Source organism: Scardinius erythrophthalmus (genome assembly GCF_964197995.2).
Source record: "Scardinius erythrophthalmus genome assembly, chromosome: 3".
In the NCBI taxonomy this organism is placed as follows: domain Eukaryota; kingdom Metazoa; phylum Chordata; class Actinopteri; order Cypriniformes; family Leuciscidae; genus Scardinius; species Scardinius erythrophthalmus.
In genome coordinates this window covers 42,494,718-42,514,762 of record NC_138223.1, presented here as the reverse complement: position 1 = coordinate 42,514,762, position 20,045 = coordinate 42,494,718, and the positions used below count along the sequence as shown (strand labels likewise).

The 20,045-nt window shown below is 38.2% G+C and overlaps 1 protein-coding gene across 2 annotated transcripts in view; it reads right to left on the bottom strand.

Moving 5' to 3' along the window:
* Positions 1-20,045, bottom strand: part of abca1a (ATP-binding cassette, sub-family A (ABC1), member 1A) — a 42,445-nt gene that overhangs the window by 2,265 nt on the left and 20,135 nt on the right. Inside the window, exons 11-49 of one of the 2 annotated variants that reach the window (XM_081362392.1) lie at positions 18,717-18,833; positions 17,566-17,760; positions 16,533-16,738; positions 16,261-16,437; positions 15,640-15,862; positions 15,334-15,555; positions 14,125-14,329; positions 13,929-14,042; positions 13,607-13,778; positions 13,383-13,514; positions 13,134-13,273; positions 12,434-12,571; positions 12,118-12,350; positions 11,928-12,000; positions 11,323-11,525; positions 11,173-11,221; positions 10,970-11,083; positions 9,826-9,974; positions 9,582-9,706; positions 9,399-9,497; positions 8,670-8,859; positions 8,454-8,548; positions 8,335-8,367; positions 8,135-8,240; positions 7,927-8,001; positions 6,951-7,120; positions 6,680-6,857; positions 6,484-6,599; positions 5,562-5,706; positions 5,304-5,427; positions 4,335-4,464; positions 4,114-4,234; positions 3,907-3,969; positions 3,689-3,795; positions 3,355-3,496; positions 3,135-3,269; positions 2,288-2,391; positions 1,066-1,158; positions 744-987 (exon numbers count right to left, since the gene is read on the bottom strand). In XM_081362392.1, the coding sequence (XP_081218518.1) occupies positions 744-987; positions 1,066-1,158; positions 2,288-2,391; positions 3,135-3,269; positions 3,355-3,496; positions 3,689-3,795; positions 3,907-3,969; positions 4,114-4,234; positions 4,335-4,464; positions 5,304-5,427; positions 5,562-5,706; positions 6,484-6,599; positions 6,680-6,857; positions 6,951-7,120; positions 7,927-8,001; positions 8,135-8,240; positions 8,335-8,367; positions 8,454-8,548; positions 8,670-8,859; positions 9,399-9,497; positions 9,582-9,706; positions 9,826-9,974; positions 10,970-11,083; positions 11,173-11,221; positions 11,323-11,525; positions 11,928-12,000; positions 12,118-12,350; positions 12,434-12,571; positions 13,134-13,273; positions 13,383-13,514; positions 13,607-13,778; positions 13,929-14,042; positions 14,125-14,329; positions 15,334-15,555; positions 15,640-15,862; positions 16,261-16,437; positions 16,533-16,738; positions 17,566-17,760; positions 18,717-18,833 (5,457 nt within the window). The remainder of the gene's footprint in view (positions 1-743; positions 988-1,065; positions 1,159-2,287; positions 2,392-3,134; positions 3,270-3,354; positions 3,497-3,688; positions 3,796-3,906; positions 3,970-4,113; positions 4,235-4,334; positions 4,465-5,303; positions 5,428-5,561; positions 5,707-6,483; positions 6,600-6,679; positions 6,858-6,950; positions 7,121-7,926; positions 8,002-8,134; positions 8,241-8,334; positions 8,368-8,453; positions 8,549-8,669; positions 8,860-9,398; positions 9,498-9,581; positions 9,707-9,825; positions 9,975-10,969; positions 11,084-11,172; positions 11,222-11,322; positions 11,526-11,927; positions 12,001-12,117; positions 12,351-12,433; positions 12,572-13,133; positions 13,274-13,382; positions 13,515-13,606; positions 13,779-13,928; positions 14,043-14,124; positions 14,330-15,333; positions 15,556-15,639; positions 15,863-16,260; positions 16,438-16,532; positions 16,739-17,565; positions 17,761-18,716; positions 18,834-20,045) is intronic. The other variant, XM_081362393.1, reaches the window with a different exon arrangement.

The window sequence follows — 20,045 nt, the reverse complement described above, 5'->3', positions numbered from 1 at the left end:
TATAGGTTTGGAACGACATGAGGGCGAGAAATTAATGATGACAGAATTTTCATTTCTTTTCAATAATCTTTTTTCATGGTTTGTATAGTCAACAAATAATTTTGCAATATTTCTGTGAATTTCAATAATTCATGTAATGCAAAATGTTTAAAAAGTGCACTTTTATCCTATAAAACAATAGGGGTGGGACAATATATCGTGTCACAATATATCACAATACAGAAACGCAACAGTATGTATCATGGATAGTGACAATCTGAAAAATAAAAACTACTGTATGAGAAAAAATGACAGTTTACACAGTTTTAGTGTCAGTACTACATTAAACTATATATATAATGTTGAATATAATGTATACTAATGCAATGGGGGAATATTTGTGAGTCCTGATAATGCCAGATGTCTGATGTTACCAGTAAAAGTGTCCTACATTATTTTAAATATATCTAGTCAGTGACCGAGTGCAATGTTCGACAAAAATAATTCAGAATTTTCAGCTTCAGAATCATGAATATTTTTACTCTGGTGTCTCTATTGTCCTGTGCATTGGGTTTCCAGCACCAAGTCCAAGATATTCATTTACACCCACAATGTAGTCAACAGTGCATTTTTTGTTAACCTTTTACCATATGACTTGGAGTATCGCAATAATATCGTATCGTGAGTTCAGTATCGTGATATATATCGATCATCGTGACATGGTATCGTCACACCCCTATAAAACAATCTCGAAGCGTTCTTACTTGGTCTAAAGTGGTCTGTGTGACGGAGTAGTCCTCGATGTGGAGCTGCTCTTTGTTCTTGGAGAGGATGTTGAAGATGCGTGCGAGGGAGGTGAGCGAGGAGGGCAGCTGGTACTGCAGCATGTTCCTGTGCTTCTCCTTCAGGGTGCTGCCCGGCAGCTCCCGCTCAATGAACTCCATCACCGGCTCCAGACGCGGATCGGCTCCCGCCACCCGCAGGATTATGGTGTACCCGTCACCAAACCTGGAGCAGGAGCAAAGGGCTTAGTAAACCCATTCAACAACTATACATTCTCTGGGATGAATCAGAAAAACTTCTAACCTGTTCTTTAAGTGCTGCACACTGCCCAGGCAGCGAAACCTGCCGTTCACCATGATGGCCATCCGAGTGCAGAGAGCTTCACACTCCTCCATACTGCAGGAGAAACAGCAAAGTCACGCAAAGAAGCCAAGGATATACAACATTATGCTTTTTAGGGCTGGGTGGTGTAACGATATCGTGGCGAGGATATAAAGTGTCTATTGTTAGAGATTTTGCTAAATCTTTTATATAGGGGTGTAAATATATCCGCACTGCTACGTTATTGATAAAGAAATGTTATTTTCTCTATGTACGTTATTTTCTCATGAGAGAGAAAATAAAGAGCGGGACATACATGATGTTAAAAAGAGTTAAGCGCGATAAGCCGTGAATTAACAACGTGTTAATTTACACGTTCAAAGTGCAAGTTTTTGAAAACTATAGCATTATCGTGTCCGTGTAAACTACAAAAACGTGAATTTGTGAAAACGGTGATTTCACGCGCATGTGTACATGTTCAGTCTACAAAGTGACAGCGCCATCTACTGGCCTGGCAGCAGAATACAGCATTTTTAGTCATTTTTATGGATCCATGTGAACAGAGATAGTTTTGACAATGTTGTCACCTGTATGCGAAAAACTCAAAGGTAAAACGTTTCCTTGTTTATTACACTTTTGGCGTGTAAACAACCTAAAACAGCACGTGGCTTATTGCGCCTGAACGGTCAAATACACATACAATTATGTCAAAATGCCCATCGTGTGGAGTATTCACGTAAACACAGTCGGTTATATCTTAAGTGAACGTACACAGTTGGGTGAAAACCGCATGTATGTCAGTATATTAGATCTGTGTGTTCGGTCTTAAAGTGACAGTAGCCTAATATTCCTACTGCTGTCCGTATCATTAATGTGAATCAAACAACAAAAGAGAAAATCAGTCACTGCTCTTGACTGAATCACTTTTGTAGCTTTAATAAAAATCTATTTAATATTTTTCATCCATATAGGGAGGACTATGCTGTACATACATTTATTTATTAGTATTTCTTACTACATGAAAATACTGTGCCTGAAAAACTTTACATTATACTTCATATTATTTGTATCTTTGTTCTATTAACAAAAATTAAATAATAACAATATATCGTGATTTATATCGTTATCGTGAAATAAAATTTCTCATATGGTGAACTAAGATTTTTCGCCTCGCCCACCCCTAATGCTTCTCTTCCTTTCTCACCTGTGTGAGGTCAGAACGACCGAGCGTCCCTCTTTAATGATGCTGAGGATGCAGTTCCACAGGGCTCGCCGGGCTTTGGGGTCCATCCCAGTGGTGGGTTCGTCCTGTAACAACAGCGACAGCCAGGTTAACCATCGCCCACAAGTTCAGCAGAAAACACAAGCAGAACACCATAAAGAGAGGGAAGAGCGCGAGCATGTTTCCTGATTCTGACTGACGGCACCAGAAAAGTGGAGCGCTGCGCTGACTCGCTAGAACTGCTGAGTGTAACCCGGTTTCAAGGGAATTAAACACTTCACAGCGTATTAAAAATGTGGCAAGAGCTGGGTATCGCTTTTGTTCTGGGAAAAAGAGGCCTGCTAATCGGCCACTCTGAGGACTGTTACACAACAGCACTGATCTAAACTGGAATGAATGTCACAAGATCTTTTCTTGAAATGCAGATGACCTATATACACCCTTGCGCATGTTTTTTTAGGGGGATTTTAGAGTATGAAAATGCTTTTTGAATTCAGTATATTAACCGTGCACAGGGTTTGCTCTGGTTTTGCTCCAATTAGATGGTTTCATGCTCTTGACAGCCAAAAATTCACCTCACAAAACACATTGTGATTGGTATGTCTTTCATTTAAATGCTGCTAATATAATTTTGTAGCTTTTATTTGTTATGCTATACTTTCTATGCACAATTGTATAGTTGCATTTGCATTTTATTATTCACATGAAGCCTTGTTTTCCCTGTTCTCCATGATCAGTACAGACCTATGACAAATTTTCGGTGTATGATGCACTAGTAGAAAACCACTGGTTCATTCGAACACAAAGTTGGATATATCTGCACACTCACCAAGAACACCACTGGAGGTCCTCCAATGAGCGCCATAGCGGTGGAAAGCTTCCTCATGTTTCCCCCGCTGTAGCTTCCTGCAGCTTTGTCTACATACTTCATCAGGCCCAGTTTACGAATGCCCCAATCCGCCACCTGCGACGAACAAACAACCAATCAGATCCCTCGATAATCAGCAGCAACACAAGACTTTCCCTCTCAAGGACAGCTAAAGACTGACCTCGCACACTTCTTTCTCGGGGACGCCCCGCAGGATGGCGTAAAACTCCAGATGTTCTCGGCCAGTCAGCAGGTCGTTGATGGCGTCAAACTGTGGGCAGTAGCCCATTTTCTGATGCACTTCATCAATCTCTGTCAGCACGCTGCAGAAAACAAGCCAAGAGTTGCTATTATTATAAAAAAGGTCACTTAAATGTTATGTACATACTATGCATGATGTAAAACAATGTCAGAATACTAGCATATCGACAACCTCAAAGTCACAAAAAAATGGGGTCTTATTTATAGTATTAGGAAGGCATTGAATCAGTAACATGATGTTTTCATTTATTTACCTTTTTCCTGCCAAGTAAGCCTCTCCACTTGACACAACTGAATCTCCTGTGAGCATCTTGAAGGTGCTTGTCTTTCCAGCTCCGTTCACACCGAGCAACCCGAAACACTGGTGAAAGAACATAATATCATCAAAACCATAATTCTAATCATACAAGACCAGCCCAACTAAACTAAAAACAGTTCTTCATTAACTAGGAAGACAGATATATGATCTCACCTCTCCTGGTGGGATTCCCACACACAGTCTGTCGACAGCTGGCTTCTGCTTCCTCTTATACACCTGCAGAATCAGCAATATTATTATTATTATTATTTTAACTGAACAACAATACTGATGCTATAATTATTATGTGACATAAGCTTGCTTGAGCCACTAATATATATAGATATAATGGGTATGTAGAAGGTGTGAGATGTTGCTCACCTTGGTGAGTTGTTTGAGCTCCAGAATATCAGTCTGTCCTCCTCCACCCAGAATCCTCTGTCTTTCTCTGGCCACATCCTCATCCTCCTCTCCGATGGGCTTCAGCTTAGTGCTAATCGGCCTATTAATACCACAACAGAACATGCATTAGATACATTAAAAACAGATTTTACATATTTTTTAAATTGCTTGGCACAGAGAGGGTATGAAAGTATTGTCACCTAGCCTTGATGCAGAAACGGTACTGGATCAGGACGGTAATGCAGAAGAAAATCAATCCCTCAATGGCCATGGCAAACAGATTCTTGCCCACCATGTCCCACGCCAGAGGAGAGCGGAATCGATTCTCACCTGGAAATGTTCAGAAACATCATGTCAGAAGAAGCAGACCCAGAAAAGGCAGCGTACTAGGTTTTGGAAATGAGCCAAGGTCTACAAACTAAATTTTGTTACATTCGACCCTGATGTTTATTTTAGAATGAGATTTTGTTTAGTGGAAAACACATGTGAGCAGCTGCGATCCTAATGATTTTCCATGGAAATGATCCAGGACATGTTATGTCCACAAAAAGATGTCACTTTGACCTGGGCCCCAAACTTAACCAACACCAGCAATTATTTATACAATATCACTTTAAAAACAGTGCACCCTAACCCTAACACTTTTAACTAAAAAAAAAACATTCCCATTAAGTTATGAAAATGTTGTGAACATTGACCATTCAAAACATAATTTTAAAAATGTTTTATGTGAATGTTCCATTTGATCATCTTGCAAACATTAAGGGAACGTTACTTTTGAATGTGTTCTCTGAACATTCTGAAACAAGTAGTAACATAAATCACACACCAAACTTTTCAAAAGGAGTGTATACTAGATAGTATAAAAATCAGTAGACGAACATCCAACCAAAATGTTTCTGAAAAACGATTTTTAAATAATGTTTGTGCTAAACATTGATAAAGACCAGATAACTTTGAACAGATTAGCGTTCTATTAGCGTTACTGAAAGAACTTTGGCTCAGAACTTTGAGAGAACCTTGCCAGAACGTTAGCCGAAGTACTGAGAACGTTCGTTTAGAGCAGCAATTCTAAATGGACATTCTAAAAAGATCATTTTACTATTTAAAAAAATAATTAGAATTTGATTGGCTAAACTGAATCATGTGTTTGTGGGAATGGTACACACCAAATCTCTCCAGTGCGTCAGACATTGCTTGGTTCTTCACCATGTCAATGAGACCTCTGCCCAGACAGAAGTGAGGGAAGATCAGGAACACGTTCTTCAAGATGTCGTTGATGCCTCCAATCTCCTGAAATAAAAAATGACAAGAAACATCCACAGTTAGTTTAGGGTTTCTTTTGAGCTGAACTATTGTCATCACAAATTAGATCACATTAGTTAGAAGATATATAAATCAAGCACAGCTGAGAAATATGAACTTACATTGCTGCCAAAAAGCTCCAGGACAAATGTGGATACGCTGCCATTTATCCCAATGAGGATGTTAACGCTGGTCAAAACCACATATGCTGTACTGGGAATCTTAAAGAAGAATGACGCTGGGTACATCAGGGGTGTTATGGACCACCTAGATGGACACAAAGAAATGCACATGGCCAAAGCTTTCATATTAGTGACATATTTTTGGAGATGTCACACGTAAAACTCAACTCAACCGGTTGGGGTGATTAAGATTTTTGCTCTGTTTGATTTATGGTCACCAAGGCTGTGTTTATTTGATAAAAAATACATTAATATTGTCAAATATTTCAATTTAAAAGAGCTGTTTTCTATTTAAATATTTTCTATAGTAGGGGTGTAACGGTACATGTATTCATCCTGAACCGTCACGGTTCGGTGCATAGAGTCAGACGACGAATAGTCAGTCACTGGCGATACACACTCCAATCCAGAAGGGGGCGCGCACGGCAATGCAACACTGTTTGCTAACCACCAAAAAAGGGAAAAGAACTGAAGAAGAAGAGACGATATATGCACCAACCCAAAACAAGAGTTCAGATGCCTCGCAAGAGCTTGCTACTAGCCTATATACGCTGAGTTTTGATTAATTTTTGTGACGTGCTCCACAAAATTCACAGAAAGGAAACTGGGATGGTAGGAAGCGGCATCTCGTTTGCTTTCTTTATTTTAAAAGAGCACAATTTTTTGTTTTTATTGTGAAGGTACACAAATAAAAATAGACTCTTTATAGTTTACAATGATGTCTTACGCTTATCTGTTGGTTTTCCTTTTGTACCGAACTCGTATCGAACCATGATCTCAAAACTGAGGTACGTACCGAACTGTGACTTCTCTGCATCGTTACACCCTACTAGATAGTAAGGCAATTTGTAGCCCATCTTACCCATAGAGCAACAGCAGGAGAGCAAGAACAGGAAGATTGGTGGAGGACACATAGGCCTCTTGTTGGAAACAGAGGAAGATAATGATGACCAGGGTCGCCGGGACAATGTAGTTGCACTAAAGAACAAAGATGTAGTCAGTCGAAAGCCATTTGAACTCATTTTGAGTAAGATTATACCATTTTACAACATACTCACCATGTCCCAAACAAAGTTGGCTAGCCAGTAGAGGAAGGGCTGTACTCCGCTGATGAACTGCATGTGTTTGGCTTTATTCACTCGCTCCTGGATGAGGAACACCACAAAGCTAGCCGGGACGAAGGACATGGCGAATATGACGCAGATGGACACCAGCACGTCGACTGAGGTTGTCATTCTGGGATGGGATGGGATCAAAGGTCAGAGATCGAGACTGTGCGCATGTACATGGGTTTGAGTGTGTGATCAGGGTGCTTTCAGATTTACTTACAGCGCCACCTGAGAGAGCTGCTCTTTGGTGAGGTTGAGCGGATGGTTGAAAGCTTTGATGCCGAACTTGGAGCGCTCCGGGCCGGGGGGCAGATTAGCACGCAGGACGGCATTGTTCATGACATTGAGGAACGCTCCAATACTGTGCCAGCCCTTATTATTGAACCAGATCTGGAAGAGCAAACAATCATGTCAGTCTTCTTGCTCTTACAGAGCAACAAAAGCCCTTAAAGCTCCTTGACATTGTGCAATCATCAGTGTTTATGAGTTCTGGCATAATAATAAACTGTTCCATCTACAAAAATAGATAACTTTGGCCTCAACATTAACAAAGCCTACAACGTGCCAATTCACCTCTAGGATTTATACTCATAAGATATACATTTTTATTTTAAGTTATTGATGAACTTGTAGCTCTTTACTTCATTTATATACAGTAATTAGGTCTTAGGTTCAATATTAGTAATTAAAAAACTATATATATATATATATATATATATATATATATATATATATATATATATATATATATAATGTTAATTAAAATATAATAAAGATATAATAAAGTCCATAAACAACTTAAAATAATAACAATTATATATATATATATATATTAATATATATATATACATACATACAACATGTACAACAATACATATATTGCCATTATTTATATATAAAAAATCATTTAAGTCATTAAAAATCTTAAAGTAAAGACATAAATACCTTACAATAACAATTATATAATGACATCTTAAGTTTAGCCGATTTTCTCTTGGACAATAACTTAAGCTGTGCAGAAATAGTGTTGCCAAAACACTCGTGCCAAGATACATTTACACAATCAAGCACTTGTTAGTCTTTTAACGCCTTTCTTTCCCAGCTTGTATAAAGAGTGCAAGCTCTCATGACTAGGACATCTACACATGTCTCTATGCTCAGAGAAACACATCCAGCGCAGAATGCAGTGTACACACCTTTACATTGTTCTTGGTATCGAGCCCATGGATAAAAATCGACAGGCTTCCCAGAAAGCGGTCAGTTGCGGTACCCTTTGGGTTGCAAAACAAAGACAGGGTTAAGGCAAGTGAATCCCAAACATTGGGCAACAACTGACTCCAATATGGGCCATAGTTTATGTTCAAACATCGTAAACATGAGCGTGGGCGACAAAGTTAGACATACCGTTTCAAGACTGAAGCGTTTACGAATGTGAGAGATGGCATCGGTGATCTCATCGCCAGGGGGGAGGGCCTGTGAGCTTCTGGCCCCCAATGAGAATCCACCATACCTGTAGGACAGCCAATGAGAAAGAGATTTGAGGTTCAAGTCCAACCCTGCATTATTATTATTTTCCTCATCAATTTCAAATCTGAAGTGCATACCTGAATTCGTTGACCCAGAGCTTGTTCTTCAAGCTGAACAGACAAAACAAGACCGAGTTAAAGCGCTGCCATGAGAATGAAAACCAGGAACGCTTTATTTCTGGATTTGCTTAACCCACCTTTTCCCAATAATCTGTGCGTATGTTTTCACCAAGTAGTCTGACATATTTCTGCCAGTCAGATTCTGCAAGGTTTCATCAGCGGTGACTTTAATCTAGGGAATATCAGAAGAAAAAGCCAATGAACACTTTGTTGTGCTGTCACTGAAACATAATGATACAAATAAAAAATAATAGCGCAATTGAAGAAGTACAATATTTGGGGAATATGTCTACCTGAGGGGGCGGCAGACCTCCTGCTCCAGGCGGACACTCCGGAAGCATCTTTTTCCTTCCTTCGCAACTGCACTCGCAGAGAGGCGATGGGTTTTCCATACTCCAGTTCCCATTTAGGAAAATGTCCTGAACGGTCTCGGGAATCTCGGGAACCTCCCACTCTCCATCTTTAATCGGACATGATTTGCTACTGTTTCACAAAAAAAAAAACATAAATAAATAAATATTTAATGATTAATAAATAATTATTCATAAAAATGTTTTCAAATTGCACACTATATTAAATTATAAAAATAAAATTTAAATTCACAAATGTAAAACTTTTTCAACTTAATGGATAATCAGATGTACGTATATATGATCTCTCTATAGAAACGATCGAAATAAAAAAACGAGGATTTTAATTATAGGAATTTTCAAAGTCGATTATGAATAAAATGAAACAGAAGCATCTTCTACACTGTAAAAAGTGGTAACCTTTTTAAGTGATTTAAACCCATAAAAATAAATGTTGTTGTTATAAATGAATGTATTTAGGTTGATTCAATGATGCTAAATTATATTTTTGGCTTAAATAAAACCAGTTAATTTAGATGTTATAATTTTTTGGGTTACCGTTCCAGTGTAAACTGTGAATGTAATCATTAATATTTCTTTCTGAGAATGCCAGCTGCTCTTTTTAATTTACAATACAACAAAGCGATATGAGGAAAAGGTTTGAGGACTCACACATCGTTCTGCTGATCTGTGCATTGTTCGTTGTAAGCTGGACTGTCCATCAGAGCTTCAAGTAAGCTGTTTGTTTGCCTGTCCTCTGGTGCATCATTGCTGTAGCGAGAAACCAATCATTAGACTCTCAAAGACTCATGGGAATCAAACCTCAGACTCAAGTGTGTGGATGGTAGCGTGTACCTGAAGAAGGCGAACTGCTCCTCATACATGCTGGGCTCCAGAGCGAGACTGGGATACTTTCCAAACGGAGGGACAATGAGACTGAAGACCAGGGCGATGCACACGAACACAGCCGGAAGAACGATCTGGAATGATACGTTTTAATTAGGACTACTTTTTTCAGGACTTAATAAGGACATAATTAGGAATTGCAAACAGACAACACAGGAAAATCTTAAAATGAAATATTACATGAACAACATACCTGAGCAAAGAAACCTTTCCGGGAACGTCGGGCGTACAGGAAGCGTTTCCAGAGCAAAGCCACGAACTGCTGTCTCTTCAGACTCCAGCCCTTCACCTGGTACGAGCCTTTCCCATCAGCGCCGCCCAACCAGTCCGTCTCACGTGATTCTGCAGGTGCACCAAAAGAAAAATGTTTTTTTTTTCATATGACATTGTCTTCCAGTAAATAAGCACAAACAATATGGGTAACACTTTAGTTCAGGGTCCAATTCTCACTATTAACAGTTGCTTATTAGCATGCATATTACTAGGATACTGGCTGTTTATTAGTACTTATAAAGCACATATTAATAACTTATTCTGCATGAACATATTCCACATCCCTAAGTCTACCCAATACCAAACGTAACAACTACCTTACTAACTATTAATAAGCAGTAATCAGGAGTTTGAGGCGAAAGTTGTAGTTAATAGTGAGAATTGGATCCTAATCTAAAGTGTGATCAGAATATGTGTAAGAGTATATAGCAATAAATATAATATGTATCTATTTATACCATAGTTAAAAAGTTTGGGGTCATTTAAAAAAAGAAAGACATTTATAATACATTTTATACTGTATATTATTTTAAGATTTCTAATAGAAATAAAATCTGCTTTTTTCCTTCATATTCATCAAAAAATCCTCAAAAATGTATTACGGTTTCCACAAAAATATGAAGCTGCATTATCAATTTTCAACATTGATAATGTTGTTTTTTCATCAAATCATCATATTAGAATGATTTCTGAAGGATCATGTGACTGAAGATTTGAGTAATGATGCTGAAAATTCAGCTTTGATCACAGGAATAAATGTCATTTTACTTTAACATTTATTCACATTTAAATATTTATTTTGAACTGTAATAATATTTCACAATTGTACTGTTTTTACTGTAAAAAAAAGGAATTATTCCAAACTTTTGTACTCCAAATGAATATTGAAAATATTTACCATGATACTTAGGTATTTATAATATTTCAAAATTAAGTCAAAATATAGTAAATATTCAATCTATTGCCAAGCTATATTTTTCATATAAGACATGAGATGATGGTTCAGAACTCAAAATACATATTTAAAATAAGTGTGATGGATGAAGGATGGGTAAAGTAACTACCTGGATCACCTTCTGAGTCATTGAGATCAAAGTCGTCTTCAGTAAAAGGCTTCAGGCAGCTCTGATGGTCCCCAAAAGCGTGTCTGCGGTTCCTGCGTGCTGGTAGAGTTCCATCTGATCGACAACATAATGGGAAAAACATAGTAACTCTACGTGCTTCCAAAGACACTATCCAATACAAAGAGAAATGTGTTCGGTTGTACCTGAGATTTCAACATCGACACCGCTGTCTTCTGCCACTTTGAGGAATATCTGCTCATAATAATCACAAACACAAACCAGTTATATTCACATCCTTGCATGGAATGAACGGAATTAAATGAAGAGATATTTGGTTTATTCAGTAATGGTACCTCTTCCAGTGTGGTGTCGGAGATGCCATAGCTGGAAATGCCGAGGTCGGTGAGCCGGTCGTCGATCTCATGGAAGAGCTCCACGAACTCTCCAGCTTTGGCAGACTCGTAAGGCAGAACGTACATGATCTCATGACCCATATCTTCAACTAGTCTGGCTGAAGGGACGTGCTTGAAAATCACATTGGAGATCAGGGAGACATCTGGAATATGGAAAGAGTTGAGAAAGCATTAAAAACCATATATGACTAGAAACAAATGAGTTTGGAACAACATGATGGTAAATAATGAAAGAACTTTCAATTTTTGGGGTGAACTATCCCTTTAAAAGTGTATTAACTTTATACCAGTGTTATTTAGTATTATCTTTTTTAAATGGCTGTTTTTTTGAGTATCCTTCTAAGCACAGTCTTAAATATCTGTAAAGAGTTTTGTGGTCAACTGTCTGGTTACCAACATTCTTTAACATATCTTCTTTTGTGTTCAACAGAAGAAAGAAACTCATACAGGTTTGGAACAATTTGAGGGTGAGTAAGTGATGACAGATTTTTTATTTTTGGGTGAACTATTACTATCACTATAACAATAATAACCCTGATAAATACCTATGGTGGTGGTTTCGCTTTCATGGTCGCTGCCAAGCCCAGCATCAGAACTGCTCTCCGATACGGTGTCCTCCTACAGAGACAAAGGAAATCACAAAATATGAAGTTTTCAGATGGAGAGAGCAATAATATAAATATGAAGATTACCCACTCCTTTATAGCCAGAATGTACATTAAAAACCATTCCTACCTTCTTGAGGCTTGCTTTGGAATAGGAGACGGTGCTGTTGGAGGTGCGGCAGGAGCTTGCGGAGAGATCGAAGTCTTTCTTCACCAGCGTCAGGTAGTATCCCGTTCCCAGCTGGGTCTTCAGGAACAGAGAGGAACCCACACAGCACAGCTTCCCATGGGAGATGATGGCGATACGATCCCCCAGGATATCAGCTTCGTCCATGTGGTGGGTGGACAGGATGATCGTGCGACCTGAAGGAAAAATGACATGGGTTAAAGGAACGTTTTGGGAAGAACATCATGACAACGTTGGGTTGGACAGAATCGGCCTGTACCTGGACGATACTTCAGCAGCAGGTCCCAGATCCCACGGCGAGCGTAAGGATCGACTCCAGCGGTCGGTTCATCCAGGATCACAACCTTTGAGCCTCCAACGAACGCCAGCGCAACTGATAACTTTCTCTGCATTCCTCCTATATGGACCATAACGGTTAGTTCTGTTACTGTTTCATCCTAGTATTTTCCTATCATAATACAGATGTTTTTGATGGAAATTTAAAACATGGTTGATACACTAACATAAAAATTTTGGGGGCCTTTAAAAAAATTAACCCTTTTATTTAGCAAGGAGGCATTAAATTGATCACTGATCAAGACATTTATAATGTTCAAAAAAGTTAACTTTCAAATAAATGCTGTTCTTTTGAAATTTCTATTCATCAAACAATCCTGAAAAAATATGAAGCAGCACAACTGTTTTCAACATTGATAATAATGAGAAATGTTTCTTGAGCATCAAATCATCATATTAGAGTGATTTCTGAAGGATCATGTGACACTGAAGACTGGAGTAATGATGCTGAAAATTCAGCTTTGATCACAGGAATAAATTACATTTTAACATATATTAAAAAGTAATAATATTTCACAATATTATCACTGTATTTTTCATTAAATGAATGCAGCCTTGGTGAGCATATATGGAAACACTAAAGATTGTATAAATGGTACAGCAAAATCTCATAATTTCCGCACCTGAGAGCTGGTTTGTGCGAGATTTGCTTTTATGAGGCAGGCCGAGGTCCATCAAGATCTGCTCCATCTCCGATTTCACCTTCTCCTCAGGCAAACCCTTCAGACGTGCATAAAACCAGATGTGTTCCTCCACGGTGAGCCTAAAACACACAGACGAGAACACAGTCTAAATCTAGAGCTAGTAAGCTTTTAATTTGTCACATGCACAGAACAACTGACTTCTAAAATGTGTTTTTGGTGGCATCGTACATGCTAAAGAGGACGTTATGCTGCGGACACACGCCCAGGTTTTGACGTATAGCGTTCAGATCGGTGCGGATGTCTTTGCCCTGGATATAAGCAGTGCCCGAGGTGGGTGGGAACAGGCCAGTGAGGATAGACCTAAGAGAGCAAGAAATATTGAGCTTATCTTATTACATTAAGCACGTTACTAGCATCAGATGTTGTTAAGATCTTGTGTTGAGTTGTCTTACATGGTTGTGGTTTTTCCAGCGCCATTGTGGCCCAGAAAGGAGGTGATCTGACCCTCGTAAAAACCTAGAGTCAAACCATCCACTGCCAGTTTGCCATTGCTGTAGACCTTCACCAAGTTCTCGATGTAAACACCTGGATCCAGGTGGGCTGGTTCCTCTTCGATGCATACAGCTAGAAGATAAATCAAACAGCACATGTCAGCGTTTACACTCAATATTTAGATTTTACAGTGCGCACATCTAATAGCTTTTGGTTAAACATATTCTTCTGAACCAAGTTCAGTACTGTCAAAAATAATGAACACAACCAAGATTTTTATACCTTCAGCATTTTCTTTATTGTTGGTCGGCGCTGCTGTAATCCAACCACACTTCTCTCCACACCAGTAGGACTTGGTGAAAGGGAAGTACCAGGGACGTGGGATGCCAAATTGTCCTGTGAGATTGACATTTTTTACACCATTAGAAACCTCACAAAGCCATCCAATATCTTGCAATATTAACCAAATGCCACTAACCTGGAAACACCGCTTCAATGTACCAGGTCATGATGGCGTAGAGCACAGCATCGAAGAGCATGAGTGAGATGGAGGTGGTGAGGCTGTAGCTGTCCTCCTGCATGGGGCTGGAGAGAAGGTTACTCCACTGTATTCCCACTCCCTGCTCCTCGAACAGAGCGAAGTACTCGCAGCCGAAGCCGAACGCCACCGGAGACAAGAGGCTCTGAGGAGAGACAGGCAGAGGCCTTCAGTGCATCGGGTCAAACACACATACACAGCACAGGGCACAGGGTTATTTAAAAAAAATAATAAAAAAAATAATAATCATATTTATTTAAAAATAAATATTAAATTAAAATAAATAAGTCAATAAATAATACATCTAACAGGGCAGTAATATAATGAGTAGAAAATACTTAAAATAAATTTAACTACATAGAAAATAAATCTTTTGATAAAAAAATAGATTAAAATAATTATGTAAATAATACTTAGATTCAAATTAATTATTAAAATATAGATTAAATAAGTATAAATAAGTAAAGAAATATTAGGTTATATAAGTCAATAAATAAATAAATAAATAAAACATGTACTGTAATAAATAAATATATATTAGATTTAAATGAATACATAAAAAAGTAAATAAATACAGTACTATAATGAGTAGAAAATTTACTTAATTGAACAGAATAGAAAATAAATATTTTAATTAAACAATTAAAATAAATAAATAAATAAATAAATGGATTCAAATAAATAAGAAAAATTAGGTTAAAATAAGTAAATAAATAATGTTATTAAAATAAATAAGTAAATGATAGAATATAATTAATAAACATAAATGCTATTAAAATAAGTAAATAAATAAAAACTAGATTAAAATAAACAAATTCAAATTACATTATAATGAAGAAAGTAAATAAATATTTTCCAAATCTAGACATTTTATTATATAAAGAGATGGTTCAGATTAAAATCCTTATGCATCGCAATGTTCAACCAAGGGAAAAAAAGCCTCTGGGGGGGTGTTTGGCTCAATGTCAAGGTGCAAAGGAACCTAGGTTGATTTTACTCGAAACCATCCCTTTAATTTTTCACACTATATATTAGGTCTTATATACAAGAAACTATATAGATGCCTCACATGAGGATGATCATAGTTGGGGGTCCACGGCATGGGTCATTGCTGAGCAGATGTATAACATTCACATTATTCACACTCACCGCAACTACTTTGGCGCCAAAGCCCACGTAATCCTGCCAGGCCACGCACAGCACATAGGGAAGGTAGAGGGTGAAGTATATGATGCCTCCGCAGGCCGCGGCGAGGTTAGCGCGCGAGAAAAGCGTGCTGATCAAGAAACACTGCATGATGGTCACAACAGCAAAGGAGGCCAGGAACAAGTAGACTACGCCAGGGTCACTGTACGGCAGGAGATTCCCCATCTGAGCACAATACGAGAAACAAAACCATCTTGAGTTGTTGTTGTTAGGGTTATATTTTTACTATAGGAACGGAGCAATGCACACCTTCAGGATGAGCACCAGTAGGGCGGCGCTGATGAGCAGTGGTATCAGACTACTGATGAACCAGCTCAGCCACAAGATCCCATTATCCAAACCCATAATCCTCATGGTCTCCTTGAGCCGTGCTTCCTTCTCGTACACCACACCCTTGATGATGATGGCCACCGAGTACATCCAGGCCAGGGTCATGAACAGAGGCATGGAGCGGCTCATTATCCGCAGAAAACTAGGGAAGAGGAGACAGGGTGGGTTACGCCTTCAGCACGAACGATATCCAAAAGATATCTGCTAAGATACCTCGTTTAGGGCAAACAAGCTCAAAGTAGTGAATAATTTAGCATTCTTGTGACAATATTTGTAATTTTATGATTATAGTATCACATTCTTCGGTTAGCAACATCACTTATTTCAGTTGGTATGACAACTTAGTAGTTAGCTGCCTTTGAATGAATTAATAAAAATTAAATATTGAATATAAAAATATTACAAATATATATAAATATTACAAATATAGATCTCTTCGCAATTTTACGGATGGGGTCCCTCACTTGTTTTTTTCTGAACCTGATCATGAATGTACAGAGTACTAATTTAATGTAAAGGCTGCATTATGATATTTCTTACACGTCGTCCACATAGCAGGGATAAGGCATCTGCTGGATGTAAACTCCAGTTTTCTCCTTGCTTCCGGTCAGAGCGCGTATGATCCCGTGTTCAATCACGTCCTGCAGGTAAGAGAAGCCACCCCAGATGTACCGCATATCCTCAAACGGGTCCGCTCGAGGACCGGGATCCCAATATCTACGGCAAACATCACATCACATCATTAATTTTCTCCATACGGAAGCTGTACGGACGAATTCGTAGCATGATTAGAAAAACGTAGCCTATCATACCCATCCTTGATCTTGTTAGTGCGCTCCACATTATCGATGTCCATGCGTATCTTGTAGTTGATGTGGGGCGGCAGATCAGACGTGTTGGACTGCATGTCAGGAAACACTATTCCAGCCCAGAACTTGCGGTCGTCCAGCAGATGCATGGACTTGTTTACCAAGCGTTCTTCATTAGCCACCGGCTCCAACTTATCCAAGTTCACACACTTCAGGGGAGGAAATTGAAAAGTTCATCAGAAAGAAGTCAGGGTCAGGTTAAATCAGTGATCCTCAATTCTGGCAATCAAATAATCTGGACCAATTTCCCCCCAACTAAATCCCATAAAAGTGCAGATGGGAGTGGAAATCGGCACGCATATTAAAACACAGACACAGTCGGATCATTTCCATAATGCATCTGGTTTAAAAAACAGGCTTTTTTTGGCGTTAAATAATGGCGCAAATACCAGTAAATTGACTAGCGCAAACCTTAGTAAATCACCTTGCATGATTAATTTAAATACTCTCCTCCCATAAAGTTTGCGTCTGAAAGGGAAAGTCCTACAAATGCATATGCAATAAAAAAAAAAACCTTGCCCACGCCTTTTCAAAGCTAATTTTGCACTGCGTATCTTTAGTAAATCCTGACAGTCGTTTTTTAACGCAAAAGCTGTTAGTAAATGTGGCCCTAAATCACAAAATAATCAGTCAATCCATCTGACTTTAGACTGGAATTACTTGTTTTGGTGGTTTTCTGTTGGAGTGCGGCATAATTGATTTGTTACTGTAATTCAGTGGAGAACTGAGAACTGTTTCTTTCTGACAGGGCGACACACTGACCCAGAAAAATAAGACAGGCACTTAAAGCGTGGATTCGGTTTTCTTAGAAACATTAAATTGATTAGCAGATCACAAGATGCCCACATAATCCTGCTGATGCAGTTTTAAAGGCCTAGATGTAATCCATGCTCACATATAATGAGATCAAGCCCTTGTGTTCAACTGAGAAAATTCCTAGATGGATGAATGGAGTTTGGTTTGTGCATATGTGTACCTCCATGAACCGAGAGATGGTTTGGATGGCCTGATCCGTCTCGTTGAACGCCTCTCTCCAGGTGTACGCCGTCCCATGAGGACGCTTGTCCTCTGAAGCCTTGGACAAGAAGCTGGACACATCCTCCACGCGCCAGTCTGTCCCGCTCAGCTTGGCATTAAAGAAGCGAGCGCTAGCGTTGTTCTGGAGGAGCGTCTGTTTAGGAAAAATTTCATTCACTTAATCGATACATACAAAAAATATTACGTAGCTAATGTAGCTGTAAAAGACACACTGCTTCTGGTATTATAATTTAGTGAATCAATAAATGTAACAAAAAGACAAAATGTAAACAAAACTGACATAATAATATTTTTATACACACATGTACTTATACTTCATACTGTGAAAAATGTATATCAAAGATGTCTAAAAATATTTGTTTTTTTCTACTCATTGTACTGTTATATGTATTATTTATTTGTTTATTTTATTCTAATGTTTATTTATTTTATTTTAATCTACTGCATCAATAAATATAAACAAAAACAAAATGTCAACAAAACTATGAAATCAAATATATTTTTTTAATTGTATCACACACTTATACCTGAATACTATATATACTGTTAAAAATGAATATTATAAAGATCATAAATGTCATAATGTAAAATATTATTTGGAAAATATTTATTTTTTGTTAAGTTTAATTATTTATACTCATTATTATATTGTACTGTTAGATGTATTATGCATTCACTTTATTTATTTTAACCTACATTTGTATTCATTTATTTATTTATGCAATTTTTTTGCACGACCCCGCATGAAAGTCATGCACATAGAAATGTGACATGAATGGAGTCATGCATTTTGTGCCTATGACAGCAAAACTCCCAACCTAACACACTTTTTCATTCGATTAGGCACAAATAAGTCCTTTGAATACTCCAAGGGTTTGAAGATCTCCACTACTAAGAATGCATCCCGCAGAGCGCCACACGTTGTGTGCCATGTGAGTTCAGTAGGGAGGTTAAAACGCAGTACCGCTTACCTCCAAAAGGTGGCAGTGTGAAGTTCACAATTTGAGCTACTTTCACAAAATCATGTGCTCAGAGGTGACTAACAGGCTAACAGGAACAGTGTCTTTTGTGTGTGTGTGTGTGACTCACCCGCACAAGGTCCATTTCCTCACTGTTTTCCATGAAGCTCCAGAGTTTGGGTCTCATCTCTTCCCACATGCCCCCGAGGTCCCTGAGCACGCCGAACTCTTGAAACGTCTTATTGACCTGAGAGAAATAAAGAGATACAGTTAAACCGGGCTCAGACCTAAGGAGTTTTTAATCTTAACCGACTGTGAAATCTGGTTGCATCACGCACATCTGCACCGATTTTCTTCTTTCAAAACTCAAACCTGCACACACTACAAGATTTGAAAATCGTGGCGAATCACACACTACAAGATACTCTGTAGATCATCATGCCAGATTTAGCACCTCACGTGATCGAACAAAATGGATACTGTGTCGCGGCAACTTGCTGTAGACATTATATGAGGAGACGTTATAAAGGCAGTCGTGTTGTTGGTACATTTCGACCAGCCGTTCCTCAATCTCCATCTCGGACCCTTGTTGTTTTGCGGTCGCCATTTCAAAAGTTCGTCACTTCTGTCTCCTTGTAGACTTATCTCTCATTGTCTATTATGGAAGCACTGACGTAATCACAGTCGTAATCATCCCAATTTAAAATCCTAAATATCAAACATGTTTGATATTGTCGGGGCGACCCCGATGTGTCCGCCAGCAGATCGGGAGGTTTAAGATCTGTTGATCTGTAACCGTATCACTTTACCAGTTAATCTGGGCCAAACATCTGAACCGATTGATGCCCTGGACGCGATTTTTTCGGGCATAAATCGACCTGAAACTCCTGTAGTCTGAGCCCGGCTTTAGGATGGTCTTCTAGACACAGGCCTTCCAGACCTTAAGGTACTGCTGGGGATTGCTGGAATATGGATATATATATATTGTATGGATATCATACAAAATATATAAAAAAAATATTGTATATATACTTCAGATATTTGCTCAAATATGGACATACTATTTCTCATGATATTCAAAATCTTGATCTACAGGTTTCTGCTTGAATACTCGAAATTATTTTGGTGGATGAATTTAAATTGTTCTTGCATATCTTTCAATGATATTAAATGAAGTTTATTTGATAATTTTATCAATAATTTAAAAGGTTTTTTTAAAATATTGTGCAGTGAAAAGCATCAACAAGTGTCCACAATACAGTACACAATACACAACTTTTTCAGGAAATATATAAATATTTTTGCATTTTGTTATATTTTCATTCATTTAAATAAAGTCGAATTAAAATATATAAATGTTAGATGAAAAACCTTAAAGAAAATCCTAAATGTTGCCTTGGCAGCTAATTTAACTCAAATAAAGTTTAAGTACTAAACTTACTAACAAAACTTACTAACT